The sequence below is a fragment of the Grus americana genome, chromosome 13 (genome assembly GCF_028858705.1).
Source record: "Grus americana isolate bGruAme1 chromosome 13, bGruAme1.mat, whole genome shotgun sequence".
Taxonomy (NCBI): domain Eukaryota; kingdom Metazoa; phylum Chordata; class Aves; order Gruiformes; family Gruidae; genus Grus; species Grus americana.
Window position 1 is genome coordinate 11,778,624 of NC_072864.1, and position 25,232 is coordinate 11,803,855.

At 45.3% G+C, this 25,232-nt stretch overlaps 1 protein-coding gene across 1 annotated transcript in view; it reads left to right on the forward strand.

Annotated features, from left to right (window-relative positions):
• Positions 1-25,232, forward strand: part of SLC7A10 (solute carrier family 7 member 10) — a 42,672-nt gene that overhangs the window by 11,744 nt on the left and 5,696 nt on the right. Inside the window, 6 exon segments of the mRNA XM_054840322.1 lie at positions 15,417-15,621; positions 20,474-20,625; positions 21,398-21,523; positions 22,505-22,658; positions 24,182-24,305; positions 24,401-24,504. Of these exon segments, the coding sequence (XP_054696297.1) occupies positions 15,417-15,621; positions 20,474-20,625; positions 21,398-21,523; positions 22,505-22,658; positions 24,182-24,305; positions 24,401-24,504 (865 nt within the window).

Here is a 25,232-nt window from a genome sequence, read left to right on the forward strand (position 1 = left end):
GTAGTGACAGGACAAGGGGTAATGGGTTTAAGCTGAAGGAGGGTCGATTTAGATTAGATGTTGGAAAGAAATTCTTTCCTGTTAGAGTGGTGAGGCACTGGAACAGGTTGCCCAGAGAGGCTGTGGAGGCCCCATCCCTGGTAATGTTTAAGACCAGGCTGGATGAGGCTTTGGGCAACATGGTCTAGTGGAGGGTGTCCCTGCCCGCAGCAGGGGGGTTGGAACTAGATGATCTTTGAGGTCCCTTCCAACCCAAACCATTCTATGATTCTATGATCAAATGCAGGCAGGGCACAGGAGCTGCTCCAGCATCCCAGCCGCCCTTTGCAGCAGGTAGGGATTGTCCTCTCAATTTCAGACACAGGGAAAGTGGCACACAAAGGCCAAGAGGAGCAAATTCACTTCCAGCCACCAACTCACAAGACCTCCCTGAAGACAGGTGTCCAAATACACCATCTATTGAAACCCCTGCATTTCTCTTTGTGGCCTTCTGACATAGTCCAAGGACTTCTCAGCTGAGATTTAGCTGCTCAAAAGCACCAGAACTGAAAAACCCCCAAACCAATGACAAAACTTCTGTAAAGTGACATTTATAAAGAATCGACTTCAGGCAGAGGTCTGTTGTTTTAGGAAACTATGAAAGAAGAAAAACAAGACAAATCAAACATCTCCGGTCTGTGGCAGAACTAGAACATAAAGTATTGTAACCAGGGTCCTATACCTTGCGATGGCAGGGGTGTTCAGGTCTGTTAATCTGTATTTTGGAGGATTAGCTAATTTAATTCCATGCTTCTGTGTACTCAAAACATTCTGTAAACAAGTTCTTCCATCCAGGGGGAAGGAGTGAGATTTTTTTAATGAAATTTTTATATAGCTTGTCAACCTCTTAGACAAACCTGATATATAAAGACATCAGTGAGCAACATGAAGTCTACTAATTCTGAAGATACTTAATTTCAAGAGATAGTTGTGGTATTCGGTAATACAGGATTCATATGCACAAATGAAAATTATATAGTAATATTGCTAACTCTTGAGATCATATTACAACAGGTCTGGCATTTTCCTTAAATTCCCAGGTCATAGATATTTAAGAGCTTCAAGAAAAGCTGTTGTTTCTTTTGGAAATCAACAAGTTTCTAGTTCTTGTCAGTAAAATTATCTAAATGTATTCCTTAAAAATAAATAAAATAATTAAAGTCAAGATACAAGTCAGCACCAATTTCTGAATATGCAAGGACAGCCACACAGCATTCTAAATGATGCCTGTAGAAGTATGTACTAAGCTGATACGTATTTGTAAATCTCATTTTAACTCAGGTTGAGCTAGTTACCAAAGTGCACTTAAATTTGAGTGCAAGCATTGTGCACTAGTTGTGCACAACCCAGGAAGCATAAATACAATTTTTTTGCTTTTTAATTCCACCTCAGTTCATTGACCATTGTGAAACATAATCCTATCTTTGTATTCTTGGCTAAAACAGAGACAAAGCCATTTAGAGATTTAGTGTTCCCATGCTGATAGAGGTAAAACTAACTACACCAGAATTTGCTAACACAGATTTACAACCAGAAGAATGTAAACTTGAGAGCTAGAATGATTTCCGATCAAGGAACTGTGAAACCAGCAAGAACAGCAAACTTTGCTAAAGAGCTCATGTCTTGTTTACATCTGCATCCAAAATAAGGTTTGTGTAAGATCCCAGGCAATGACAGTAGAGCTTAAAGGAGATTCTTAATCAATCTTTCTTCCCAGTAATGTAACCTGAGCTATAACATACCAGTTGGTGTATTTGGATGGCTTGTCACTGCTATTTTCATATTTGTTTTAAATATGTATTACCTGGAATTTCAATTCAGGAAGCCACTTTCAACATTTAATCCCTTTAATGTTCAGGACAATACTGAAGACTAAGCTTTACCTTAAAAGTTTAATGTACTTAAATTCCCATTATACCCCTTCAGAGATTAAGGATCAAGTGATGCCTAGTTTAGAGATGCTCTTCTTAATGGTCATAATGTCACAGGTTTGCAGAAGCTACATAAGCATGGTCCAAAAATCCACCAACTGGCCTGAGTATGAGAGCACTTTTGCAGGGTTTATCTCTGTAGGGTCAGAGCAGAAAGCATAAAACCCAATAATTTGAAAGGAAAAAAAAAAAAATCAAGGGCAAGAGTGGGAATTAAGTTTTGCCTTATTTACAATTGAGCAAATCATTTCAAGCTGCATCTTTTCTCCAGACCTGCTCATTCCTATAACGCTGCCCTGTGAGTCCTCCGTGTCCCTTTGCTGCTGCAGAGCCCTGGGGCAAACATGGCTCACGTGTGAGTTCTTGGTAGCCACAGCTGCAGGTTGAAAGGGCACCAATGCATGCAAACAAAGTTTTTATTTCTCAAGGAGGAACATTTTTCCCAGGAAAAAGCTGCAAAATGATGCTGTGCAAGGTAAGCAGGAAGGTGCCACGGGGCTGGGGAGCAGGGTCGGGGTCAGAAAGATGGTGCGAGCTTCCAGGCTGGTGTCTTCTGCTAGAGCCTAGACTCATTTAACAAAAAAGTTCCTTCTGTGCACTTGTATTAGTGTACAGTGTAACTCTTAAAATTGCATACTGCCATTTTATTTTATATTTCTAATTAGGCAAACCATGAGGACTGACAGCTTTCAGGAATAGACAGGAAGAGGCTTTCCCACTGGGCAGCAGTTGCTGATAAATTTTCCAGACTATTTGAGTAATCTGTTTACCATGCTCAGTCACAATGAGCAAGAAGACTAGAGCTAGGGGGAGGGGAAAAAAAAATAAAAAGAAATGCACAGCATTTTCCGTGAAATGAATTATGCTTGAAAGATGGTGTGAGGGTCCCTGCCATTGGCATGAGTAGGGCTGAAGAGTCTGGGCTGACAAAAAGCTGTATCTGTCATACTGTCCTTGTCTGACCCACAGCACTCCCCCACACAGCTGAACTGTTTGGCTGTTATTAAAGACAAGTTGGTGAGCTTTACAGCAGCATTTTGTAGTTGCTTTTCTTCTTGATAAATGCTGAAAATCATTGCAGGTGCAGAGGGCACCGTGAGAGCTGTCCCAGAGGCGCAGCTGTCACTTGCGGGACTCCTCAGCCAAGGGACAAACATTAAATCAGCTGCATCTGCTGGCATCTGCCTCTTAAGTTGTTACGAGGGGACCTTGCTCCACTATGTTTTCCTTAAAATCAGGATTTATCTGGTAGTAATCAGTCACACAGTGTCCTAGAGAAGACCCCCACCTCCTCCAGCATGCATGCAGGGCAGGGCATTAGGAACTGCCCATTTCCTCATCAGGGGATTTAATGACACATTTCTGCCATTTGCAGGTAAAATTCCAAGTCAAGATATTGAGGTCCAGAGAGCACAGAAAACAGATGTGGCACAGATAACGAGGGCTAATACAGCATAAAGCTGCACTATTTATAGAGAGCAGAGTGCAGTGCTGCACTTTCTTACCAGGGCAACCCAGGCATTTTAGGAACGTTAGAGGGGTTTCCTGCACACCCCTCTCACAGCACCAAGGTAGGTTTGGCATTCAGTTTCTCTTTGGAAACTAGTGGAAGGGTTGAAGCATTCTCTAATGCCACAGGAGCGCTTGGTTTCAAGGGTCCCTCATGTACTGAAGTCCCACAGTCAAGGGGTAGTTTGACCCCCTGTTCCCTGCAGCCCCCTGCACCGCTGTCAGGGGTGGTGCAGTGGGACCCACCAAAAAGAACTGCTCTGCAGCTCTCTGTTGGAGCCCCTCACATTCACCTGGCCGCACTGCCCTGCCATAAACCCTACTCAAGGTCCCTGATGTCAGGGAAGAAGGCAGGAAAGGAAGGTGCAACATGAAGCTCAGCAAAGATGGCTGGTAGTAATCCCTGCCTGGACACAGCCCTACTACTACATACGCTGCTTTCCGTGCGGCAGCATGCTAGAGCTCACTCAGTGTTACTCCTTTGAGAAAAATCCCAAAGAATATGCCTCCTAGTCCTGAGAAGGCTTTTCCCAATATTTCTGCCTTATCTGTGGTATTTGTTGCAGTGCCCAGAGAAGGGCGCGGGAGGCTGCGGGTTGCTCTCCGTGGTAATGAAATGCAGCCCACATAGCCCAGCGCTGGCAAGAGAAGAGGAGAACAAGTCAGAAGTTAAGGAAGTAGAGAAATCAGACCAAGTACAAGAGTCAGAACAGAGGAGCAGGAAATAAAGCAGTGGACTGTGTGCCTGAAAAGAGCAGACAGAGCCTGCAGCTGGTGAAAGGATTAGCAGAATAAAAGGAGTTCTCAATTTAGAACAACAACAAAAATCCTATCATACAGGCTTTAACTTCTCCTTTGATATAAACACATTGCAGCAGCCTTACTCAAATAAAACAGAATAAAACCATGCACTAGGAGATGTCCATCTTCTCTTTTATTATTTCACGTGCTCTGAAGAGGCCTGATCCCCAGCGTCTCCTCAACTTCTATCTACCTTAGCACAGGTCTGTCCTCTGCACGTCATCTAAGTGTTTGGTCCCCGGTGCAGGGAGGCATTGCACACGTGCGCACCATCTGACTGATGGGGACAACCATGTCTCCTTCCAGGTGCTCAACTGGGCCCTGGCAGGTTTGTAAATTAATCTATCGTACCTAGTGTATGCCCACATGTGTGCTCAGGAGAGCGTAATGCTTGCAAGACAGAGAATGGGATCAGAGTTCCCAGTGCTGGTTTTGGATAAGGGAGCATTTGCCTCCAAGTACTACAGTGATAAGTGCTCTTTGCAATTTAATCAGTCTTATGTTTTCTTAAAATATCAAAGACAAGAAAACAGAGGTGGTTCTCTCTCAAGGGAAAGATAACATGCCATCGCCTTGCAAACAGGTTGATTACAGTAACACTGGGGAAAACATCAAACCAAAACTGCGACAGCCACAATAATATTCCCTAACAAACTTCAGTTAAGAATGATATTCCGTCCTCGCTGCAGGTCCCCGAGCTATCCCGGTAAAAGACGCTTTCAGTCCCTCACGTTTCCCAGCTGATGTCACGGCCTGATTTCACCTTTTCCCTGCCCTTCGTGACTCGGTGCCGCGTTGGGGACCGGCCGGGGCGATGCCCGGCACGGCCTGAAGGGGGCGGCTGTGGCTGGCGGACGGGCAGCTGCCTGCGCGGGCAGGGCGGGGCGGGGCAGGGGCAGGGGCAGGGCGGGGGGGTGCGGGGGGGGGCTGCGGGGGGGGGGGCTGCCGGCCCTTCCTGCCGCACCCTGCTTTCGGGAGAAAAGGGACGGGCTGCGAAAACTGACCGTGTTTCCTTGGGGTTTTACGGTCACTAAATCAATCAATCAATCAATCCTGTAAGTGCAACACTTTTGCAGAAAGCTGAGCCTGGCTTGTTAAATGTTCCTGTCGGTAAAAGGCAACGTGATAAATTGCAAGCATCCTTGTGAGGATGCTGCAGCTCATTTTAATATACAGATATTACATTTTAATATATAAATATTAAAATGATTGACAAATCTCTATAGTATCTTATGCAATAACGAAATCTAACCCTAGGGCTAAAACAGACTATCACACCCTCTGTACAACCGCATCAGTTATTATTAGTGAAGTTATGACTGAAGTATTTACTTTCCTTTACTCAGTTTTCTGTTCTAACCACAGCTTCATTGTTAGAAAAACCCGGTTCTTCAGGTCCTCCTAGACTACACCTGTATTTTAGTGCTCAGAAGGCAAATATCTTCTTTATAAATCTACAACAAGTTAAAGAAAACATTTTTGTCAGTATTTTACGTAGCCTAATTTTTAAAATCTTTAAAGTTGGGTGTAGCATAATCAGATTATAAATACTTAACCCAGTAAAATCCACTTGGAATGCTGGAATTACAGTTTATAATGACTGCTCATGTTCTTACTTGCTAGGAATTTTAACAAATATTTGAACTGAAGTCAGATTTTAAGATCATTTAATTTTGTTAAATACCAATCCCTGTAGACATTAAATTATCACTGTTATTTTTATAGCCATTTTTCAGTTTTTCTTTTGCAAGCATATTAGCAGAGGAGCCATAATTCATTTTCCACTGCTACAGTAGTTACATTTTTAACTCGCATATGAAGTTAAATGGCTATTATTTTAATGCCAAGCTCTATAGATTCTTTTATTCTTCATCCATTCTTCATTAAGAGGTTTCTGAATGCTATTTAAAAGCAAAGAAATTCAAGGCCATTGCATGAAATATCTAAAAGCCTGCCACATAGCCTAAATTCATGCTTGACTAGAGGTTAAGACGACACACTTGGACTGTTTGCTGGCTTTAATTCAGCTGAGCCCCTATAGCCTAGTAATTTTTTAGGCCCGACTGCTTTGTTGATTCAGAACTTCATTCACCCTTTTATTTGAACTGGGAGGGCACTTATAATCTCTTGTATTAAATGCTACACTTCTGTTAATAAGCTGGAGAGGAGCAGGGCAAAAGCTGAGCAGCACGGTGTGCTCATCCATCCCGTTACGTGCCACGGCACGGCTTCGGCGCGCAGCAGCCATCACGCTCCCGGCAGAGCCAGCGCACGGGTCAGGGCAGAACCTGAGGTCAGCCAGGGCAGAAAGCAGCAAGTTTATTTACTGGAAATAACTAGAGCTGGTGGGACTGCTTGTGCTGCCACAAGATTTCCGGTTAGCACCAAAGGTACGAGCTACGCATGTTACTTCTTGGCTGGTTTTGTAGGTGTGTCATGCCCCGAGTTCACAAACAGGCAGTGACAATCAAAACCGGTTACTAATGTCCTCAATTAGGAGTGCTTAATTCCTGAGAGCCAATTAGTAACTGACAATTAGCTGGACTGGAGGCTGCTTAGTTTAGCAGTTTTCTGCTAAATAAATATATAAATAAATATCCATGATGAGTTACTTCATCACCATTATTCACAGAATCCACCTCATATTTAATTTGGTTTTAAACAATTTGTAAAGCATGATTCCTTTTGACTAAGCTTTTTCTGTTGTTGTTAAACAGTAATCTCAAATCTTTATAATATTACATACTCAGATACGATTTATTTATTTATTAACTCCCAGGCAGAATGCAAAGCTTCAGCACTTGTTTATAAGAGAGCTATTTTAAGCAATGACACCGACTGTCATCCTGTTGGCTTGAACAATGTCCACTTAGATGTGGGAGTGCTTAGAGAATGGGTGGACTTTTGGTTGTTTTTCTAATCACAGCTATCAGTGAAAACGGTATCTGCTGTTGAGGATACAATATATCAAAAGAAAGGTGTAACTGAAACCAGGTTGGTCTCAAACATTTCATTAAAGAAAAAAAATCTCATTTTCTACAGCTTCATAAAAAAGTGACAAGTAATGGCTTACATTCCCCACACTGGCACTGAGAAAGGATGCTGGACTTGCCTTTCATAGCCAAGATACCCAGACACACACTCAGACCATCTGTTACTACTGTAGCAATGAAACACCCAATATACAGTTGGGGATATAATCCTTGATGATGCTGACAACTGTGTTTGACTGCTGTCTTCCTAATTCCTACTCTGATTCAATAAACATGGGACACCTCGGCAATGATGCTGAAGGAAGCGGGACGCCCAGGTGACGCAAGCTTTCCCTCTGCCAGCGCTACCTTCAAGCGTCGCATCTCCCCATGGCATTACCTGCAGCATGCCACCGAGTGCTGGGTGACCCGCCTTGAGCTTTGGCGTACCATCTCCTGAGGACAAGAAACAGCACTCGAGGGAAGCAGGAGTCAGGCAGGATTTATGCTTATGAACCATACAGTTTTTCAGGAATGTTACCTGCTGTAATCCTTCACTGAACAACTAGTCACAAAGTTATTTACCTGACTGTGGCTGAAAAAAAAAAAAAAGGTGCAGAATTTCTTTGTTCTTAGTATTTCACTTTGTAGGGGAAAGAACTGCTTAGACAACCTTCTAGTCCATATTACAGACCCATTCAGAATTTCAGATGTGTAACATAGATCTTTAATGAAATGCACAAGCAGTAAAAAGGCATGAGTGATATTTTTCTTTACTAACCACGCAGGAAATTGCCTAGTTTTATCAGAAATACGGTCTCTAAATACAATCAGTAAGGCCATTCCTAAAGAACTGCTGAATACTTTCAACAGGCTGCAAGATCCATTATTTTTACAGTCTGTGTGGATTGTGTGCTGCTGATAAATAGATGCCCTAAGAACTTTGCACGCTAAGTGAATACACAAAGTATTACCAGGTCCCTTTATTTTCTCTGATATTTAGTGTTTTCCTTCAAAGTGCAGTTCTTGAAGTGTTTTAATGAGAATTCAGCTTTTGTTTAAAAGACGAGTTTCAACTCCCATAGTCACATTGAAAAACATCAAAACCTGACCGCAAATGTACTCTTGTAGTTCAAAAGCCAGAGGCAAACTGAAAACACTGGATTTTTCAGTAAAGCCCCATGCCCTAACTTTCAAGTTGGTACCACAGTTCTCGAATGGTTCGGCTCTATACAAGGTGCTGACCTGTGAGCAAAACCACACGCTGCACGTGGGAGCGACTGGTCTGGGAAACCCATCCCAGGGTCAGGTCTCAACATCAAAGCACAAAAGATCCCAAACGTAATTAGATAAAGGACTGGAAATTTGAAAGGATGAGGGTTTTGGCATAAACCTGGTGCAGGACCCACTTTCACTAAGTCAGTGGAGACAGAGCGTGGCTGATAGCAGGCTGAACTCGCTCCACACCCAGGTCACTGCCATGTCACAATAGCTGTTTTGGGTTTGTCCGACCTCGGTGGCATCAGCAAGTGCACTGGGTCGCAGCCGCCCCGGCCGTTGGGGCTGTGAGAGCAGCTCAGAGGACAGGCTGAGCTCTGTGCTCAGATAAAACTCCCCAGCAGCAGGTTACAACGCCGCATACAAAGAGCAGCTGGGAAAAGATTTGGTCGGTATTAAAAAAAATTTAAAAGCAGAAATTCCTATATCAGATTTTTTTCTTTGTTATCTGCAGCCTGTTGTTTCACCATAGTCACTTGCCACAATACGCACTCTTTCCCATATACAGCATGATATTTTGTCGTCTCTTATATCTAGGTGTTTGTGCCTTTTTTTTCCCCCCTTTCCCAATAACTCTTGAAGCAGAATTACTCCATGAGAGCCTCAGCTTTTGTTTAAAAAAATATGTTCCTAACCCTCATGAGTTGTTTGAGAAAATTGTCAAAATCTGGACCATGAAGCCTTATAAAAAAAAAATTACAGAATAAAGAAGGCAAGTAAAATAGCCTGAAATATACCACATCTAAGATCTGCTCCAGTGTCATGATTTTTTATTTTATTTTGGACAACATTGAGAGCGATTTCCATATCCTAGAAAAATAGGCTGGGGGGTGGGGGAGAAGCGGCTGTGTCTTTTCACCTCTCCAGTCAAGTAAGACATCCGGCAGTGCAAGACTGAGCGAGAGCACCCCACGGTCTTAGTGAATGTGTGCAACTAGCAGCGTGGGAGCACATCACCCAAGGTCTCGCTGGCTCTGACAGTCCTGCCAGGGTCATCTTTTCACACTAATGAGCAGCTCCTGAGCAATTTTATGGGCCAATTTCTCTAAGTCAAGAGCAAAAATGCTTTTCTTTAACATAAAGCAGGTGGAGCTGTGAGGTCTACTTTTCTCCTCGCCCCATTGCAGACCACTGTTATTGTGAATTAGCAAAAAAAAAAAAAAAAAAAAAATCCAAACACCCCCCCCCCCCCCCCAGAATTTGTTAAGTTCAAGGCTCTCAAATAGCTCTTTTACAAAATCTCAACTCACTAGAGCAGAAAGAGGATTTCATTCCAGAGCTCAGTATTTTTGCAGGATGTCTTTTCAAGGCTCATTGGTACTACACAATACAGTGCTGGGTTGAGGACAGCTTCTGTCCTGCAGAAAACTGATACTTGTTTAAGGTTAGGAATATGAGAGGGCTGAGCATTGAGTATCTTTTTTTTTTTTCCTTTATTATTAGTAGAAACATTTTCACATGCCAAGGGAGTGAGCTTGGACCAGCAGACAAACTCAGACTCATCATCCTGCTCTCCCCCCACTTGGTACACTTCACCTGCCCCATTCATTTTCTCCATCTCTTCACATCTTAGAAGAAAAAATAAATTCGGTGAGCATCAGGAGTACCAGCACTAGTAAAGCTGAAACAAGTTATCCCCAACATGGTGAGCACAGTAACGAGAGTCTCCCTGAACTGCACAGCCAATTTCTTTCTTGCCCCTGAGTTGCTCACTAAATTCCCTCCAGTTCCTGCTGACCGAGGCTTGCTTTGAAATACCTATTTGTAGGTAAAGCATCTGCCTTACTGCTAAGTCTTCTGGCCTTAGAACTTCTGCCAAGGAACATGAGACCTCCTGAAAACTCTGCTTCTCGTCAGGCAGTTTCTGACATCTCATTTTCTTGGAGTGTTTCAGCATCTCCACCATATCTATTTTTAAACACGTCCTACGCCAAATGAAGCGAAGGTATTTTCCAGGCACATTTACCACATTCATGGCAGGTTTCCATAAGAACATTTTGTTGTCAGAAGGGGCGTAGCACTTCCACTCCTGCTGATACAGCTTGTGCACATGTTGCAAGAGCAAAATAATAGGAAATCCATAATGAAGTTGGAAGAGAATTTTGCCTTATCATATATTCATTCATGAAGGACATTAGATTTTTTAAAATATGATTAACTACTTAAATTACAAAAAAAAAAATCCTGTGAATTTTTGTATGAAAGGACCATACAGAAGGCTGCCCATTCCTTCTTGTCCTGCTACTTCAGATAGGTGCACCCAGAAAACGTTATCCTTAAACAAAAAAAGTACTAGCTACTTCCAGCTCAATACAGACTTGCACGCGAGGAGGACTGCTTTGGCAGCCTTGCCATAACAGGAGGCGTCACTCTAAGCCACGCTGCATCATGGACACCTCCACCCCACAGCAGTTTGGGTTTGAGTAACAGCCCTGCTGCCGATGCCCCTCGCTGCCCAGCGCCCAGGCAGCCGGGGACGAGCGACGCCCTTTCCTAGCAGCAGAAACCCGAAGCACAGAGAGGTTCAGGGCTCTGACAAAGCCAAATGCAAGCATTTAAAAGAACATACCATAGACTTTCTGTCTACGCATTGAAACTGCGCTTTATCACCGCCGTGCCAGACAACTGCCGCCACCTTATCTCTGCGGTTACACCTCACCAGGACTCGCCTCTCTTCCCCGGGTCCATCATGACATGGCTGATCACGCTGCTTCCCACAGCGCTGCCAACACTCATCTCCCCATTTCCCCACCCTTCCCAGCCCACTGGCAGACGTGCCCATCACACCGAAGCAGCTGAGCAGGTACAGAAAGCCAGGTGCACAGTCAGCTCTCACCCCCTCACCAGCGTGTAAGCCGCAGTGGCGCTTGGGGGTCACCCCATCAGCCCCACACAGCACAGGTCTGCAGAGATGCCACGCTGTAATGTTGCACATCACCTTGAAGATTTGCTAGATTTCTTGTCTGTTATCCGTTTGGGGGATGCCACGCTGTGTTTAGATTCAATCCCTTCTCCACGTACTGACACAATGAGAAGGCGACAGTGTGGGGGCGGAAGCTCTTGCCGAGAACTTGCTGTAGGATGGGTATTTGCATCTGCTGTTTGCTGCCAAAAATAGCAGCTAACCTGAGCTAAGGTAAAAGAGAGCACTGAGCAGGAGGAGATGGTGTGAGAGGAGCCAGGAGACTCATTTATGGGTTATTCTGTCTTTGGGCAATTCCTGTCTGTTCAGTACTGGGGTCCCCAGTACAGGAATGAGTACTGTCCCATCCTGAAGAGGCAATTAAAACCTATGGATCTATTGTGGCGAAGAGTGGTATGTCCTAAACTCAACAGACTCCCCAAAATACCACCGACTCCTCCCAAAATTGCAGTATATTCAGGTGCATTGATCTGTGAAAAATAGATACACACAGGTGTCCATGCTGGCAGGTAGAGGATCATTTTTAGGGGTCCTTTACAACTTAAAGCCTTCCTCCACGTGCTGTTACAACTGCAGCACGCAGCAGTGCCACAGACTTTGTCAAGATGGTTTTTAAACTCCTAAGGCAGGTATTTCTTTTTCAGCTTAAATTCAAGCTTTGTTACAGTTCCTGAATAGGGCACAACCAGCCTTCCAGAAAAGCTTGTTTGTTTTACATACGTTGCAATGCTTCAGCCAGCAGGAGAAACTATAACCAAAAAGCCTCATAAATTTTATCAAGTGTTATGTATGCTTTAGCAATACATTAACTCCTCATCTATCATCTTGAAAGATTTCACCGCTCCACTCTAGCCATGCAGCTTCCCAGTAGGGAAGACCCAGGACAAATCTATTAGCGCTATGAGTAATATTGTGTGACTCATCCACATCAAAACCCCTCCCTTCAGCACAAGCTGCCACGAGCAATGCCGGAGCAGTGGTTAGGGCTCCCCGTGCTAGTTCAGCTAAGGGATAGCTATATTTAATTTTACTGTTATTCTAGTATGATCTAGTTTTGATAACATCTACATCCCTGATCTGATTTTTTTTTTTTAAAATGCATAGAAAGTGCTTCTGGTCCCAGAGGACATCTATCCTACCTGCAGCAAGAGGTCCCAGGTGGGAGATGCCTTGGTCTCCCCCAGGGATTCCCTCCATGGCTAACGATCTCAACACTGCCAAGATTTTTCTGAGCTTTACCCTCAGTCTCCTCCATCACCATTTAAGCCAGTTATTTCTGGCTTGATCTTATCTGTGCATCATGGACGTTAAAGAAAGCAATCCATGCACACAAAAATGTATTCCTTACAAAACTGGCGGTTCCCTTTCCCTTGCTAATCTCTCTGCTCCCACTTATCTTACGCCTTCTCGTTTCTCAGTACGTGCCAGAAGGGCATCCCTGCACCCCCGGCCCCCAGCTTGGGGTGGAGGGAGGGCTGTCCCACATGCCAAAAGGGGAGTTTAAAATAGCCTTTGAGTCAACCCGTCACTGGTTTCCTTGCACTTGCAGCTCCTTCCCGAGTACAAACACACCCCGGCCTGACATTTTGTCACTTTTTAAGTGAGACCCGCCGAGACGGCCTCAGCCTCCGTGCAGTGCTGCACCCATCTGCAGCGGCTGGTGTCAGATGTAGCCGGAGGGTCCCCGTGTCACTGGTGCAGAGGTACCTTGTGGCTCATGCTCCAAAATCTGTCCACGTGGGAACAGGTTGAGCACTGTCGCAGAGCCAGACCAGCCAGCTACAGAAGTCGCTTGCTTAGCCCTTTAACAATACACTAGCAAATCTTTTTTTTCTTTTTATGTGGCTTTCAGGGACAGTATAAGATTTAATAATGTTGCTTTAAAGGCAGCATCAACATTTTGGTGCTATGCAGTGTATTTCCTAAAGTGGCAGCTGTGACTCAACTTTCATCTAAAAAGAAAAATTACTCTGGCCTGCCCATGCCCATGGAAAGACTTACACAGGGGAACAGCCAGCCACAAAGCCTACAAATTAAAAAGAAAAGTTGAAAAAAATTTTTTTCCAATGTCATGCCTTTTTAAACCGATTTCACAACTCATGGGGGGTCTGCATCAGTTTCTTTAATCTGTAGCAATATTTCCTTACTGCTGCCTTTGGCCAGCCTTATTTGAAGCTGCTGCACTGCAGATTGAGCTGCCTGGGGGCACTTCATAACGTGGTTAAATTGTAATATTGAGAAGCCAGCTTTTACACCGACACAGCCCTCATACGCAGCGTTGCCCTTTCATAAACTGGCATGCCAGCATATGGAAAGTGCCCAGCACATGTCCCATCACCCCATCCCAAGAATGTATCTTTATTGCATTACATATTATTGTATTTGGTCAGATTCTCTGATTTGCCATTGCAGTGCTATGCTATTGCTTTAATACTCAGGGAATGGCTTCACCTGTGATGAGACCCTCTTGACACAAGCAGCCCATTGCTCCAAGAAGCCCAAGACCCTCTGGGCAATCCGGCGGGGATTCAGCAGCAGCAGGGCTGCCCCTACGGCCTCCCACCTTCCTGCTCTTGCCAGGAAGCAGCCACTTGTTTATCGGTTGCCAGAGTTGTCTATTTTCTACATTAATTTCATTTCAAACCACAGATAGAGTATCTGCTTCAACACGCGTACTGCAAACTCACAGCTGCGTGCGAGCAGAACCAGGGCAGACCGACTGGATGAGCTGCACTTCCAGAAGCTGATTTAGAAACACGAGGACAGAATTGAAGCCAAATGCAGCAAAATTTGGCATAACTGGACATATTTAGGGAGCTTGCTATACACTGCAAGCCGAAAAGCATTTATAAAGCAGAGGGGAGGAAGAAAGCCTGGGTTTGATGACACACAGGTTCAAAGGCTGCTGAGAAGCTGGTTTAGATGACAATACCTCATTAACGACCAGGATCCCCTATTTTATTTTCATGTTTACATTAATTAGAAATGCTGTTCAACAACTCTGTCAATGAGGATTACAATACTAACTCATAAAAGAAGAAAGCACTCAGCAGAGTCCTACAACAACGGGGTCTTCACATCCTTTTGGGAAAGGAGTGCTATTCAGATATCGCTGAAGGAGTCCCAAGACTGACAAAAAAGAGCTCTCCTTTCAGACCCTGAGCAGCTATGACGCACCTCTTGCAGAGCAGTTCCTGCTGGTCTGAGAGGACAACCATGCCCTGGCCCCCCACAAAAAAATAGAGCATCTGTGACATCCAGCACTCCCCTTCTACACACCCAGCACCACCTCGGCTCACACACTAATCAAAGAAAATTAGTAGAACAAAGTCACGTTGTCAAGTATTTCAGTCACCCCACAATACCCCTTTAAAAAATCCATGGGTGATGACTAAGCAGCACAGGTATTGCAAATATAAAGCATTATTTAATTTCTAATATTTGAGACTTTGAGATGACTTTTCAAGCACAATCTTAAACCTGTCCTGGTGGCAAGAGCACCCCTTGCCCCTACATTATGGAAAATGCTAGGGGGTGGGGGGTTTTGACCTCCCAGCCCCCTTGAAGATGGGCCTTATCTTGTTTAGATTCCTCTCAGGAGGAGATGAAAATCTTCATTACAAAGATGCTTCTAACTCCTTTTGATAAAATACTTGGGCATGACGGGTGACAGCAGCCATCTGAGTTCGTGCCACAGAACCGCTAATTGCAAACGTGGATGCTCACCCGAGCATCCAGCAGAGCTGAGCGCGCACTTGCCATCCTTGATTGCTGATAAACAGCAACGCTTTCCCCAGGGCGTAACCAGATGAAATGCAATCATGCAAACTCTGGAAAGAAGGGTTTGGTAGGGGAGGGTCTTGTTTGGTTGGGTGGGAGCTGTGGGTTTGTTTGCCTTTTTTTTTTTTTTTTTAATTAAAATTTTTTTTTTTTACCTCATTGTGAAACTTTTGTCCTTTCCAGGTAACATCATTGGTTCTGGGATCTTTATTTCACCAAAAGGAGTTTTGGAGCACACCGGCTCGGTGGGACTTGCTCTTATTATTTGGGTGCTTGGCGGCGGGGTGGCTGCCCTTGGCTCGCTATGTTACGCCGAACTGGGAGTCACTATCCCCAAATCAGGAGGGGATTATTCCTACGTCACAGAGATTTTTGGTGGGTTAGCTGGGTAAGTACCCTGTTTCTATAAAGTAATTTGAAAACACGTTTATACTAAGTATATTAAGTGTGGAAATGATATCTGACTTGGAAGAGACAGGGAACATTTGTCAATAAAATGCTTTTGTGAAGTCATTCTTTCTGTTCTCATTAGAAATACCAAATCGCCCCTACGCAGAGCTACAGACACTTTCACTTTCCTCTCTGACTCAATAAAATCCATGATAGGAAAGAACGATGCTGTAAATGATGCTGTGTCCAAGTGACATTCCAGCCATGGCACACAGTACCTCATATTGAGGAGCTTCACGCACCATGGAAGCCAGGCTGGAGCTACTTGCCATGAACCAAAGCCCTCCTTTAACTATCGGTGCAGAAGGCAGCAAATATTTCCATGGCATTACATTGCGAGACCTTCCTACAGGAAGGCAAGAAGCCTCCAGGTAGGTTTCGGTGTAAAAAGGGAGGGCTGAGCCATATCTTCCAGTAAAGCCAGGCTGGGATCACACCCTGCTGCTCTTTGCTGAGCCACCACCTAGAGCCTGCAGCTTCGGGGAGCTCTCACTAGCACCTTCAGTTTTCCGCTTCAGGACGCCCGTTGCCCCGCTGGCACTCGCGCCTGGGGCTCCGAGCTGAAAGGGGCCCTTCGGGAGCCTGCAGCGTGCCTCCCCTGGGGAAAAGATGCTGCTTCTCCAAAAGTTCAGTTTTCTCTTCTGATTTAATCCTTCTACAGCAAAGAACATCAAATTAAACACACAAAGCTTTGGTGCATCTGCCAAAGGATTTTCCCAATGGCAAATCTGGATGGTTTGGTCTTCTCACACAAAGATGTTTGTTTATTATAGGAGCACACGCTGTACCCACCCAGACCACAACAGTTCCTTTTCACTGCTGTTGTCTTGTCCCTGCCCCACAACCCCCTCCCAGTTTATGATGTTTTCCTGCACAGGAATAAGGAACAAAGAAGTACTATTTGATTGCAACAGCCATTGGAGTAGTGTAAGTCCCAGCTTCTGTGCCTGGCAGTATTGATAGTTGGTTGCATAAAAAAAAAAAATTAAAAAAAATCGTAACGCTGCTAGGTGTGATGTAAGGTGAATGGAATAAAAGAGAGGCAGGACAGGGCCATGTCCTGAGCTGGCAGAAGTTCTGGCTGCAGAGCAGCAGCCCTGCTCCGAGTACAGCTAAAAGACAGCGCATGAAACGCTGCTGAAAGCGGTGGTGATGACAAAGCTCAGCTGGAGATGACCCTGCAGAAGAAGGGACACTTCCCTGGCAGCTCTGGCCAGGGGAGAAGGAAGAGGTGAGGGAGGGTTCCTGTTGCAATGGGCTCTGGTCTGGTACCAGAGAGTAGAGTTCCCACTTTCATCTTCACGTACAAATCATCTTGGTTTTAAATAGCATTTGTGTATGAGCACACTAACTGCAGGGAACACGTCACATCCCGTACTGCTGGGGCCATCTGAGCACAGCTCATCTTACGTGCATATGGGCTTGCACGTCTGTGCAGGTCATAAAAAGAACATTACCCAAACCAGTAAATAATAGGCTTAATATGTATTCTTGCAGAAGACAATGAATGAATTCAGCTTCATTAAAAACCCGCTAGTGCATTCTGATAAATACAACTTCTTCTGAATGCTCAACAATAACGTTGCAACCAACATAGCTGCTTCACCAGCAGTGACTGATGACTGGACATATATTCTTACTAAAAATCAATAGTACTGAAATCAGCAGAGAGCTAAGCCAAAGGTTTGACAAGTGTCACTCCAAACTGCAAGTAAAACATACTTCAAACATAGTTCTATGTTTTCTTTTTGTTCTTGTTGCAAAAATTGAAAGTTTCCAAAGGCAATAATTCTTTCGGCAATGTTGGGTAATAATAATATTCAAACTAGCTCCAACTTTGTTAAACCAGTCCAGGGAGGTCGTTTTACCAGCCCTTTCACCATCAGCACATGCAGGAGCTCAGATTTCCCACACAAAGTCCAACGCTCAGAAAAGAAAAGGAGGGGGGAAAAATTAATCACAAGAGCAGCTATACCTTCCTTTTTCTCTACATTCAGCTGTCTCAAGCCTGTTTCTAAAGGTCTAATCACTTCTTAGTCAGCAAGAAGAGAAGGTTTAACTTCCCAGGTTCTTGCAGTGCTGTAGATTACTGAGTGACTGTGAAATCTATCAGATAGGGTTCAGCTCCCGACACCCTCAGTGCCACAACTCAGCCCTCAGGGCAGCAATTCCCCCACTTTCTATTTGAAGAGTGGGGCAAAGTAACCCCAGCTGTGCCACCACGACATCTCCCTGCTTCGAGCTGGACTTTGTGCTCCCAGCGCCGGTTACGCTCCCTCTGCATGGCGGCCAGGGCAGAAAGCACACCTCCAGCCCTTTGGCTTGCACCGCGATTTGTCAAATTGTGTGCACTGCAATAGCAAGGACATCTGAAACTCAGTTATGTCCGCAGGAGATTTCATCCCTGTGTCACTTAAATTAATTATAGCTGATCTGGAACAGTTATTCTTTGCTAAGGAAATTGTACTCTTAACTCTTCCTAGACAACAGACGACAAAAGGTGGTGCTTTAAAAGCTAAGACTTCCTAGAAGACTCAGAGCATTGGGTAATCATATTGGGGTTAATTCCTGCCTGCCAGCCACAGCCAACGTCGCCTCCTCACCAGCAGCTCAACTCAAGGACAGCCATGCCCACCAGCCTGGGCCTCCCGCCCCTGATCCCGATCCTGCCCCGGCAGCCGCCGATGGCACTGCCAGAGCAAGGCAAGTGCTCGGCGCTGCAGCCCCAGCCCCAACGGCTGGATGGATGTTCGGGGACGTGAACATCATCTGAGTGACCAGAGTGGATATCCTTTTCTCAGAACCAGGCTTTGGTTAAAACTTACCTGGAAATACAAAGATAAAAGTGGGCCTACATCTTAGGCAAGCTTCCTTCTTATTTCAATGCCATCTCTCGTTTGAGCTTCCCATTTGACCGTGGAACTTTGTCACCCTCTGCTAAAATTCTGCATTTACTTTAAGTGGTGTTATCAGTCTTTGCATGTATTTCAGTTCAGCATGAAAGAAATTGACTGTCAGAAAGCTATTGAATTATTCACATTCCCATTAAACCGTATGCTACCCAATACCAACCGTAACGCGCTCCACATTACAACATAGAAGCAAGGGCCAATTTTGCCTGAAATACTGTTTCCAGAGTCATTCTCCCCACTAAGCATCGTAGCTGAACACAGTTCTTAGCCAACACGAATTGTATGGGCCAAGATAACCGTGACAGGGAAGAGCTGGTGGCCTCTGCCCGCCAAACCCCACGTCCCCGCAGGCTCTGCCCGAGCCCTGCCGGGCACACACAGCTAGGGCTCCCGCAGGGACCACGAGGGCCGAATTTGACCTTGCTCAGCACCACCAGCATCCTAACACTATCAGTAAATTATTATTGCAGTCTTTAAGTCTTATGTAGTCTTCAGGAGGGACCAGCTGGGTTAACTCACCCAGCAAGCAGGGTCTGCAGAGCTACCCCAAACAGGGTACACCACCCACAGCACCACGTAGCACTCAGCAATTACCAGAGGATAGTGCTCTGAACCATGGCAAAAAATATTAGAAATTAGGGAAAATAAGGAGGAACCACACAACAAAATAAAAAGAAAGGGAAAAAACCCCTGAGTTTTAAAATCAATAGTGCCATTTGGAAAGTAACCAGCTCTTGCATCATGCCAGTTTACCAAATTAACTCTCTGGTAGTTAATAAGAAAAAGGAAGCATGAGATTGCCCCATACTTCTCAGAAACAAGAGGGCAAAGTAAAGGATGGGCCTGAGACACTCACCACCTCACCCCAGGAGCAGCCGGTCAGCAGCACTCCCTCTCTCCAGGTTAAGGGCAGGAGGAACTCCCCCAGCTGTGCCAGATTTAAGGGGCTGGCAGCAGGCAGCATCCTGGGAGGGAGCAGCCCACGTAATCTAGAAATTATGCTGTCTTATTTGGAAATATCATCTCTGATCCTCACTTGCGCTGGGCATCCCTGCACATTACATTTGTGCATGTATATGAATGAATTAATGTGTATGTATCTGTGTGTGTATGTGCATGGCAAGAAGGATTTCGCTTTCTTGCAGTGATTACTTCTCACTACAGAAATAATAATACTTCAAACATTTTAAAACACTAACCAGATCCACTGCGGCTTTTATAAGTACTTTTTTTCCTTTTCCCAGAGTGAGAAACCAAAATGTCTCACGCTTTATATTTGCAAGGGTACCTTGTTTGGTGCAATCGCCTTCAGCTGCAGCTGGAGGCAGACGACCAGCCTGGGTTGACCCCAGGCAAGCGATCACAGAATAGTGCAGCACTAAGCTGCCCTGGCCCAGGTCACGGAGCCAACCCGAACCATGACAAGAAACCCCGCAACGACCTGTGGGGAGCTGGTAGCAGCCCCAAGAGTGCATCTGGACCACAGCTGGGGGCCCTGCTGAAACCCTTCAGAGATGCCTTCAATGTAGGGATCGCCGTCTGCTGCAGTAACATCAGCCCAGGAGCAAGAGAGGTGCTTCCGCTTTGACATACAGAGCTAAATCAAAGCGTGCCCACTGGGCATGATCCTCACTCTTCCATACATCCCGAAACTGTGCTTTGCTTAAAAATGTTTAATTTAAAATCCAGATTGTGCTGGGAACATGGGAAAAGGGATGAGGAGAGGCACAAGTAGGTGACTGTTAGGTGTGAGCGGGACAAAGGTGCTCAGTCCTGACGCCTCGGGAGCCGCCCCAAAGCACTGCACAGCTGAGCACACGTTACCTCCTCCAGCACACCCCCAGCGCTGCTTTCTTGTGCTTTTTCTTGTCTTTTCAGGTTTCTGCTGCTGTGGAGCGCGGTGCTTATCATGTACCCAACCAGTCTGGCCGTCATTGCACTGACCTTTTCAAACTATGTCCTGCAGCCTGTCTTCCCTAACTGTATTCCCCCCTATAATGCCTCCAGGATCCTCTCCATGGTGTGTTTACGTGAGTATTTGCTTCTTGCGCACACACAAAGCTTGCCTCGGTTTTACATGGGATGACTTGAGGGGCTGCTCCAGCCAGGCTGGGGTCACAGCCACAACCCAAAAGGCAAGCAGGGAGGTCCCAGGACAGGCACTCTGACCAGTGCAGGGTATTCAGTCCCCTCCCGCTTGCCTGCAGCACTCACAGTGGGCTGGAGTGGTGCACAACGGCGCCCAAATCCCTGCGGGTCCTGGGGAAAGTGGCGGCAGGTGAGCGTGTGGGATGGAGCAGTGCTGTGCTCCCTGCAGAGCCACGGGTGCCTGGCACGGGTGACCCACCGCCATGGGAGACCCACCACCATTTGAGCCCTTCCTAGTCTGGTTTTACATTCACAAATGCAAGCGTGTAGGAAGCACAGTACACCACCGGCTCTGCATTAATTACTTACGGAGCCAGAAAAAGCAAACCGGAGTTACGGGGACTGAAGACATTCACCGTTTCTGTGAGGAGGCGGCAATCCCTGCACGTTGAGCACTGCTCAGGCACAGTTACTGGAGCTGGGGGGGAGCCTCGACCCGCAGCGCCCAAGGGGGGAAGGCTGCTGGCTGCCAGGGATGTCCCTGCAGCTGGGAGTCTCCTAGGGAAAGGCAACGCTGCTCCTCACCCTCGCTCCCAGCCACGCTAGACCTCCCCGCAGGAACGCGTGCATCAGTCTGTGGTTTTCAACGCTTTGACTGTGTGTTCTTAAATAAACATAATTTCATTTCACTGAATTCAGTCTTTTGCTCTCCAGTCCTCCTGACCTGGGTGAACAGCTCCAGCGTTCGATGGGCAACACGCATTCAGGATATATTTACAGCAGGAAAACTCTTAGCCCTGGCCCTTATCATTACTGTGGGCTTCATACAGATCTTTAAAGGTACTCTGTGAGACAGCTCTAAGACGGGTATGGTACTGTTGATAGACTTGTCTTTTCCCACTTCCTGCACTGTTTCCTCCTTACAAACCGCCCCAAAGGAGCGCTGGGTTTAGCTGAGCTGTGGGGCTATACGCTCACACAGCCACGGAAGGGGTGGCACAGCAGAGAAATCAGCTGTATCCCCTTACACAAGCCCCTTTCTGGCCCACCTTGTCAGTTTTGATAGAATAAAGAAGGGCAGCTGAGGATGTTTTGGAATAGTTACTTAATTTTTTTAATCTGTTAGATGTTCCTTAAATTTGAAGTGCTCTGGGCGTCAAATGAACAAGCGATGCCCTGCCCAGGACAGGAAGACACCTGCTTCATTTGGGGCACTAGTCCAATTTCCTACAAAAAGTCACTTATAAGATTAAAAATAGGCAGAAAAAGTCTCACTGATTCGCCAACTGAATGGAAAGCAGAAAACACAAAAGGCTCACAATGTTTTTGTCGTGTATATGATGAGTCATAAAAAGGAAGATGAAATATGACACTTACAGAGAGCAGAAAACTTGTTTTCTCAGTGGTAATAGTCCCACAATCTTGACGAATCTTCCAGCCCTGCAAACATTTCAGTTTTCAGTATTTCTACTAAACACCACCAAACTCTTGTAAAAGAAAACCGCAGGTAGGAATTTACCCTGCCAAGGAGGAACCCTCAGACAGTGCAGGCTGGCAAAGGGTCCCACGAGTGGCGGCGGTGACACCAGTGCCGCGGCACAGAGGGCAGTGAGGGATGCCCGTGCCTACAGCCCGAGCTGCCTCCGCAGGATGCCGTCCGGCAGAAAGCACTGCAAGTGCGATGCCAGCCCATGGTGACATGAAGAGCATGAAGTCCCAAATCCTTTAAGGAATAAAGAATAAAAAGCAAAAGTTTACCTATTTTCCGGTGTCTCTGGTAGGTAGGGGTGGTTTAACATCTTGCTTGCGCTCTGTGTGCAGGAAACTATGAAGAGCTGACACCAAGCAACGCATTCAATTTTTGGATGACTCCATCTGTGGGGCATTTAGCGTTAGCTTTTCTTCAAGGGTCGTTTGCATTCAGTGGCTGGAACTTCTTGAACTATGTAACAGAAGAACTGGTTGATCCCCGCAGGCAAGTATCCATTTCCATGCCATCCGCATTTTCTTGAAGTGCTGAGACATTGGAGCCATCTGGTAATATTATTCATTTAATAAGCTGCAATGATGTCCTTCATGTCTATGAGACCGGTCTTTCTAAAGGAAAGAGAGATATTTTTTGTTCAGAACAGAGAGCAGACAAGTTAAAGAAATGCTGAAATTAAAAATGGATTGCACAAGGCATTAACTGAATCAGACCAGCCTATAGGCAAAGCAGTATCTTTATGGCACTATTCAATGGCACAGTGCTTCTGTAGCAGAAAATTAACCATTGGTGAGGTGCCACACAAGTATCAATAGAGTGAATCACTTCTATCAGAAAAAATTTGAGTTATGCTGGAAGTCGCTTTGCTTTTTCACCCAAAGGGGATCTTCCACAGACACCCAAAAGAGAAGATTAGAAAGTCGTGCAGTGAAGGCAGCGCTCCCTGCCCCAGCGGGGCTGTGGGCACCTGCCCGACGGGACGACCGACGTCGGGTGGCTGCTGGTCCTGGGTACAGGAAGGGGCTTGGAAAGGATTTATCATGAGCAGGCTGGGAAAGCGGGAGGGAGAGTGAATTTTAATATAGTAAAGCAAAGTTCAAATGTTTCAACATTTCTGAGCTGATGAAGTGGAATGACAAATGCCAAGATCAGCTCTCGGAGCATTAGTTATTTCTGGGCATCCAATGCACACGGCAATTAAACAAGGAGAAATTTAAGCAATTACGCAGCCTGGATGGGAACGAATTCAAGCTGCAGCCTTACGAGCAGCTCTGCACACGCCTTCACACTAGTGAGTGGCAACGTGCACGTCCAGAGATCTTGGCAGGAATAAAGAAAGTGTGGTAATGTGTTCCCTCAATAGAACATCAACATTTTAATGGATCACAACAATTTCAAAACTGAATAATGAAAAGTTATGACTTAAATAAGGCAAATATGGTCTCAGCTGAGAAATAAAGAGAAAAGGGAGTGAATGGCCTTATTATTATTATTATTTTTGCAGCCTCTGAGGGGAAATAAAAATATTTTTAAAAATTGGATAACCAAGAACACTTCCCATTTTTACTAAATCTGTTCAAAATCAGAAAGGCTAAATGTGTTTTTAAAAAACTTTTCCAAATCTGACACACAGAGAAAAATGCATTATTGCATTAGCTGCAGAACGGTTCAGGTGTCCACCTCTAGGGAGGTCTCTGGGTACACAGGGCTTCTGAGAAACGGCCATTTCGTTTTTCAGCCACGCACTGCCTCAATCCCAACCAACAGCCCGAAGGGAGCACGCGGTGTTTTTGTCCGGGGGAGCTCCCCTCTGCAGACGTGGCGTTTCATAGCACTTTTAGCCTTCTCCAACCTGCAGCGGGTCAAAGAGCTGATGGAAGCGCTGCCCCCTTCCAGAGAAAGAGCGGATGAACCCACCCAGCTGGGTGACCTCCCCTGGGCCGTACACGGTTGTTGTGGTCTCACTGTGCATGACTCTAATTTCTTATCTACCCTCCTAATTCTTTTATTAGGAACCTACCTCGTGCCATATTCATATCCATCCCATTGGTGACATTTGTGTATACGTTCACCAACATTGCATATTTCACTGCCATGTCACCCCAAGAGCTCTTGTCCTCCAACGCTGTGGCGGTAGTAAGTAAACCATTCCCTGGATGTCTAAAATACACTTTGATTTCGGTTCTGTGCTTTGCCGTGTATTTCAGTTTCTCTGCCTTCTGTTGCTTTAGACATTTGGTGAAAAGTTACTGGGCTATTTTTCCTGGGTTATGCCAGTCTCAGTGGCCCTATCTACATTTGGAGGAATAAATGGATACCTTTTTACCTCATCAAGGTTAGATGCAGTACAATTTTATGAACATTATCTAATTTGGGGAGGGACTGTTTTAATTTCATTTGCTAAAGAAATGCTAACTAGACATTTTGGATGTTGTAGAGCGTGAGGTCGTTGTTGGGCATGTTGGATGCATTCGCTTATGAATTGCTCTGTTTTCAATCAGCAAATGTAATACTGAACCACGGAATCTCTTGCAAAATAATCCTTACGAGCTACTGAAAGTGTCTGCGGACGTGCAATAACTCACAGTAAGAGCCAAACACGGCTTTAGCGTGGAACCAAAGTCATTTTACATCAGTGAAGCTCCAGTAGCTACAAGCTAAGCAGTGCTTCGCTCAAGGAGGAGTGTTAGGGCCCGGTGCTGTTCCCAGCTACAGACATTTTCATTCCCTACTTTCACACAAGATGCTTTGCATGCACACTGCTGATAGTGGGACCACAATCTGTAAAGATGATTTATATTAATTGACCTCTCTGAACTTAATTAAAAAGCTATAAATTTTTTTTGAGGAAACAACCCAAGCCTTAAGTCCCTTGGGAAAGTTATTTATCTCAGCACTTTCACGAGTATCACGAGATGCAACAGATCTGAGCACATATGTAACAGGTTACGCACTAAAAAAATTAAACTCTGAGGCATGTTAAACCTTATCCAAAACCCTTTTGACACTGGAAATATTATCTGTGAGATTTGTTTTGTGCCTTGGCTATGTCAGCTGATCACC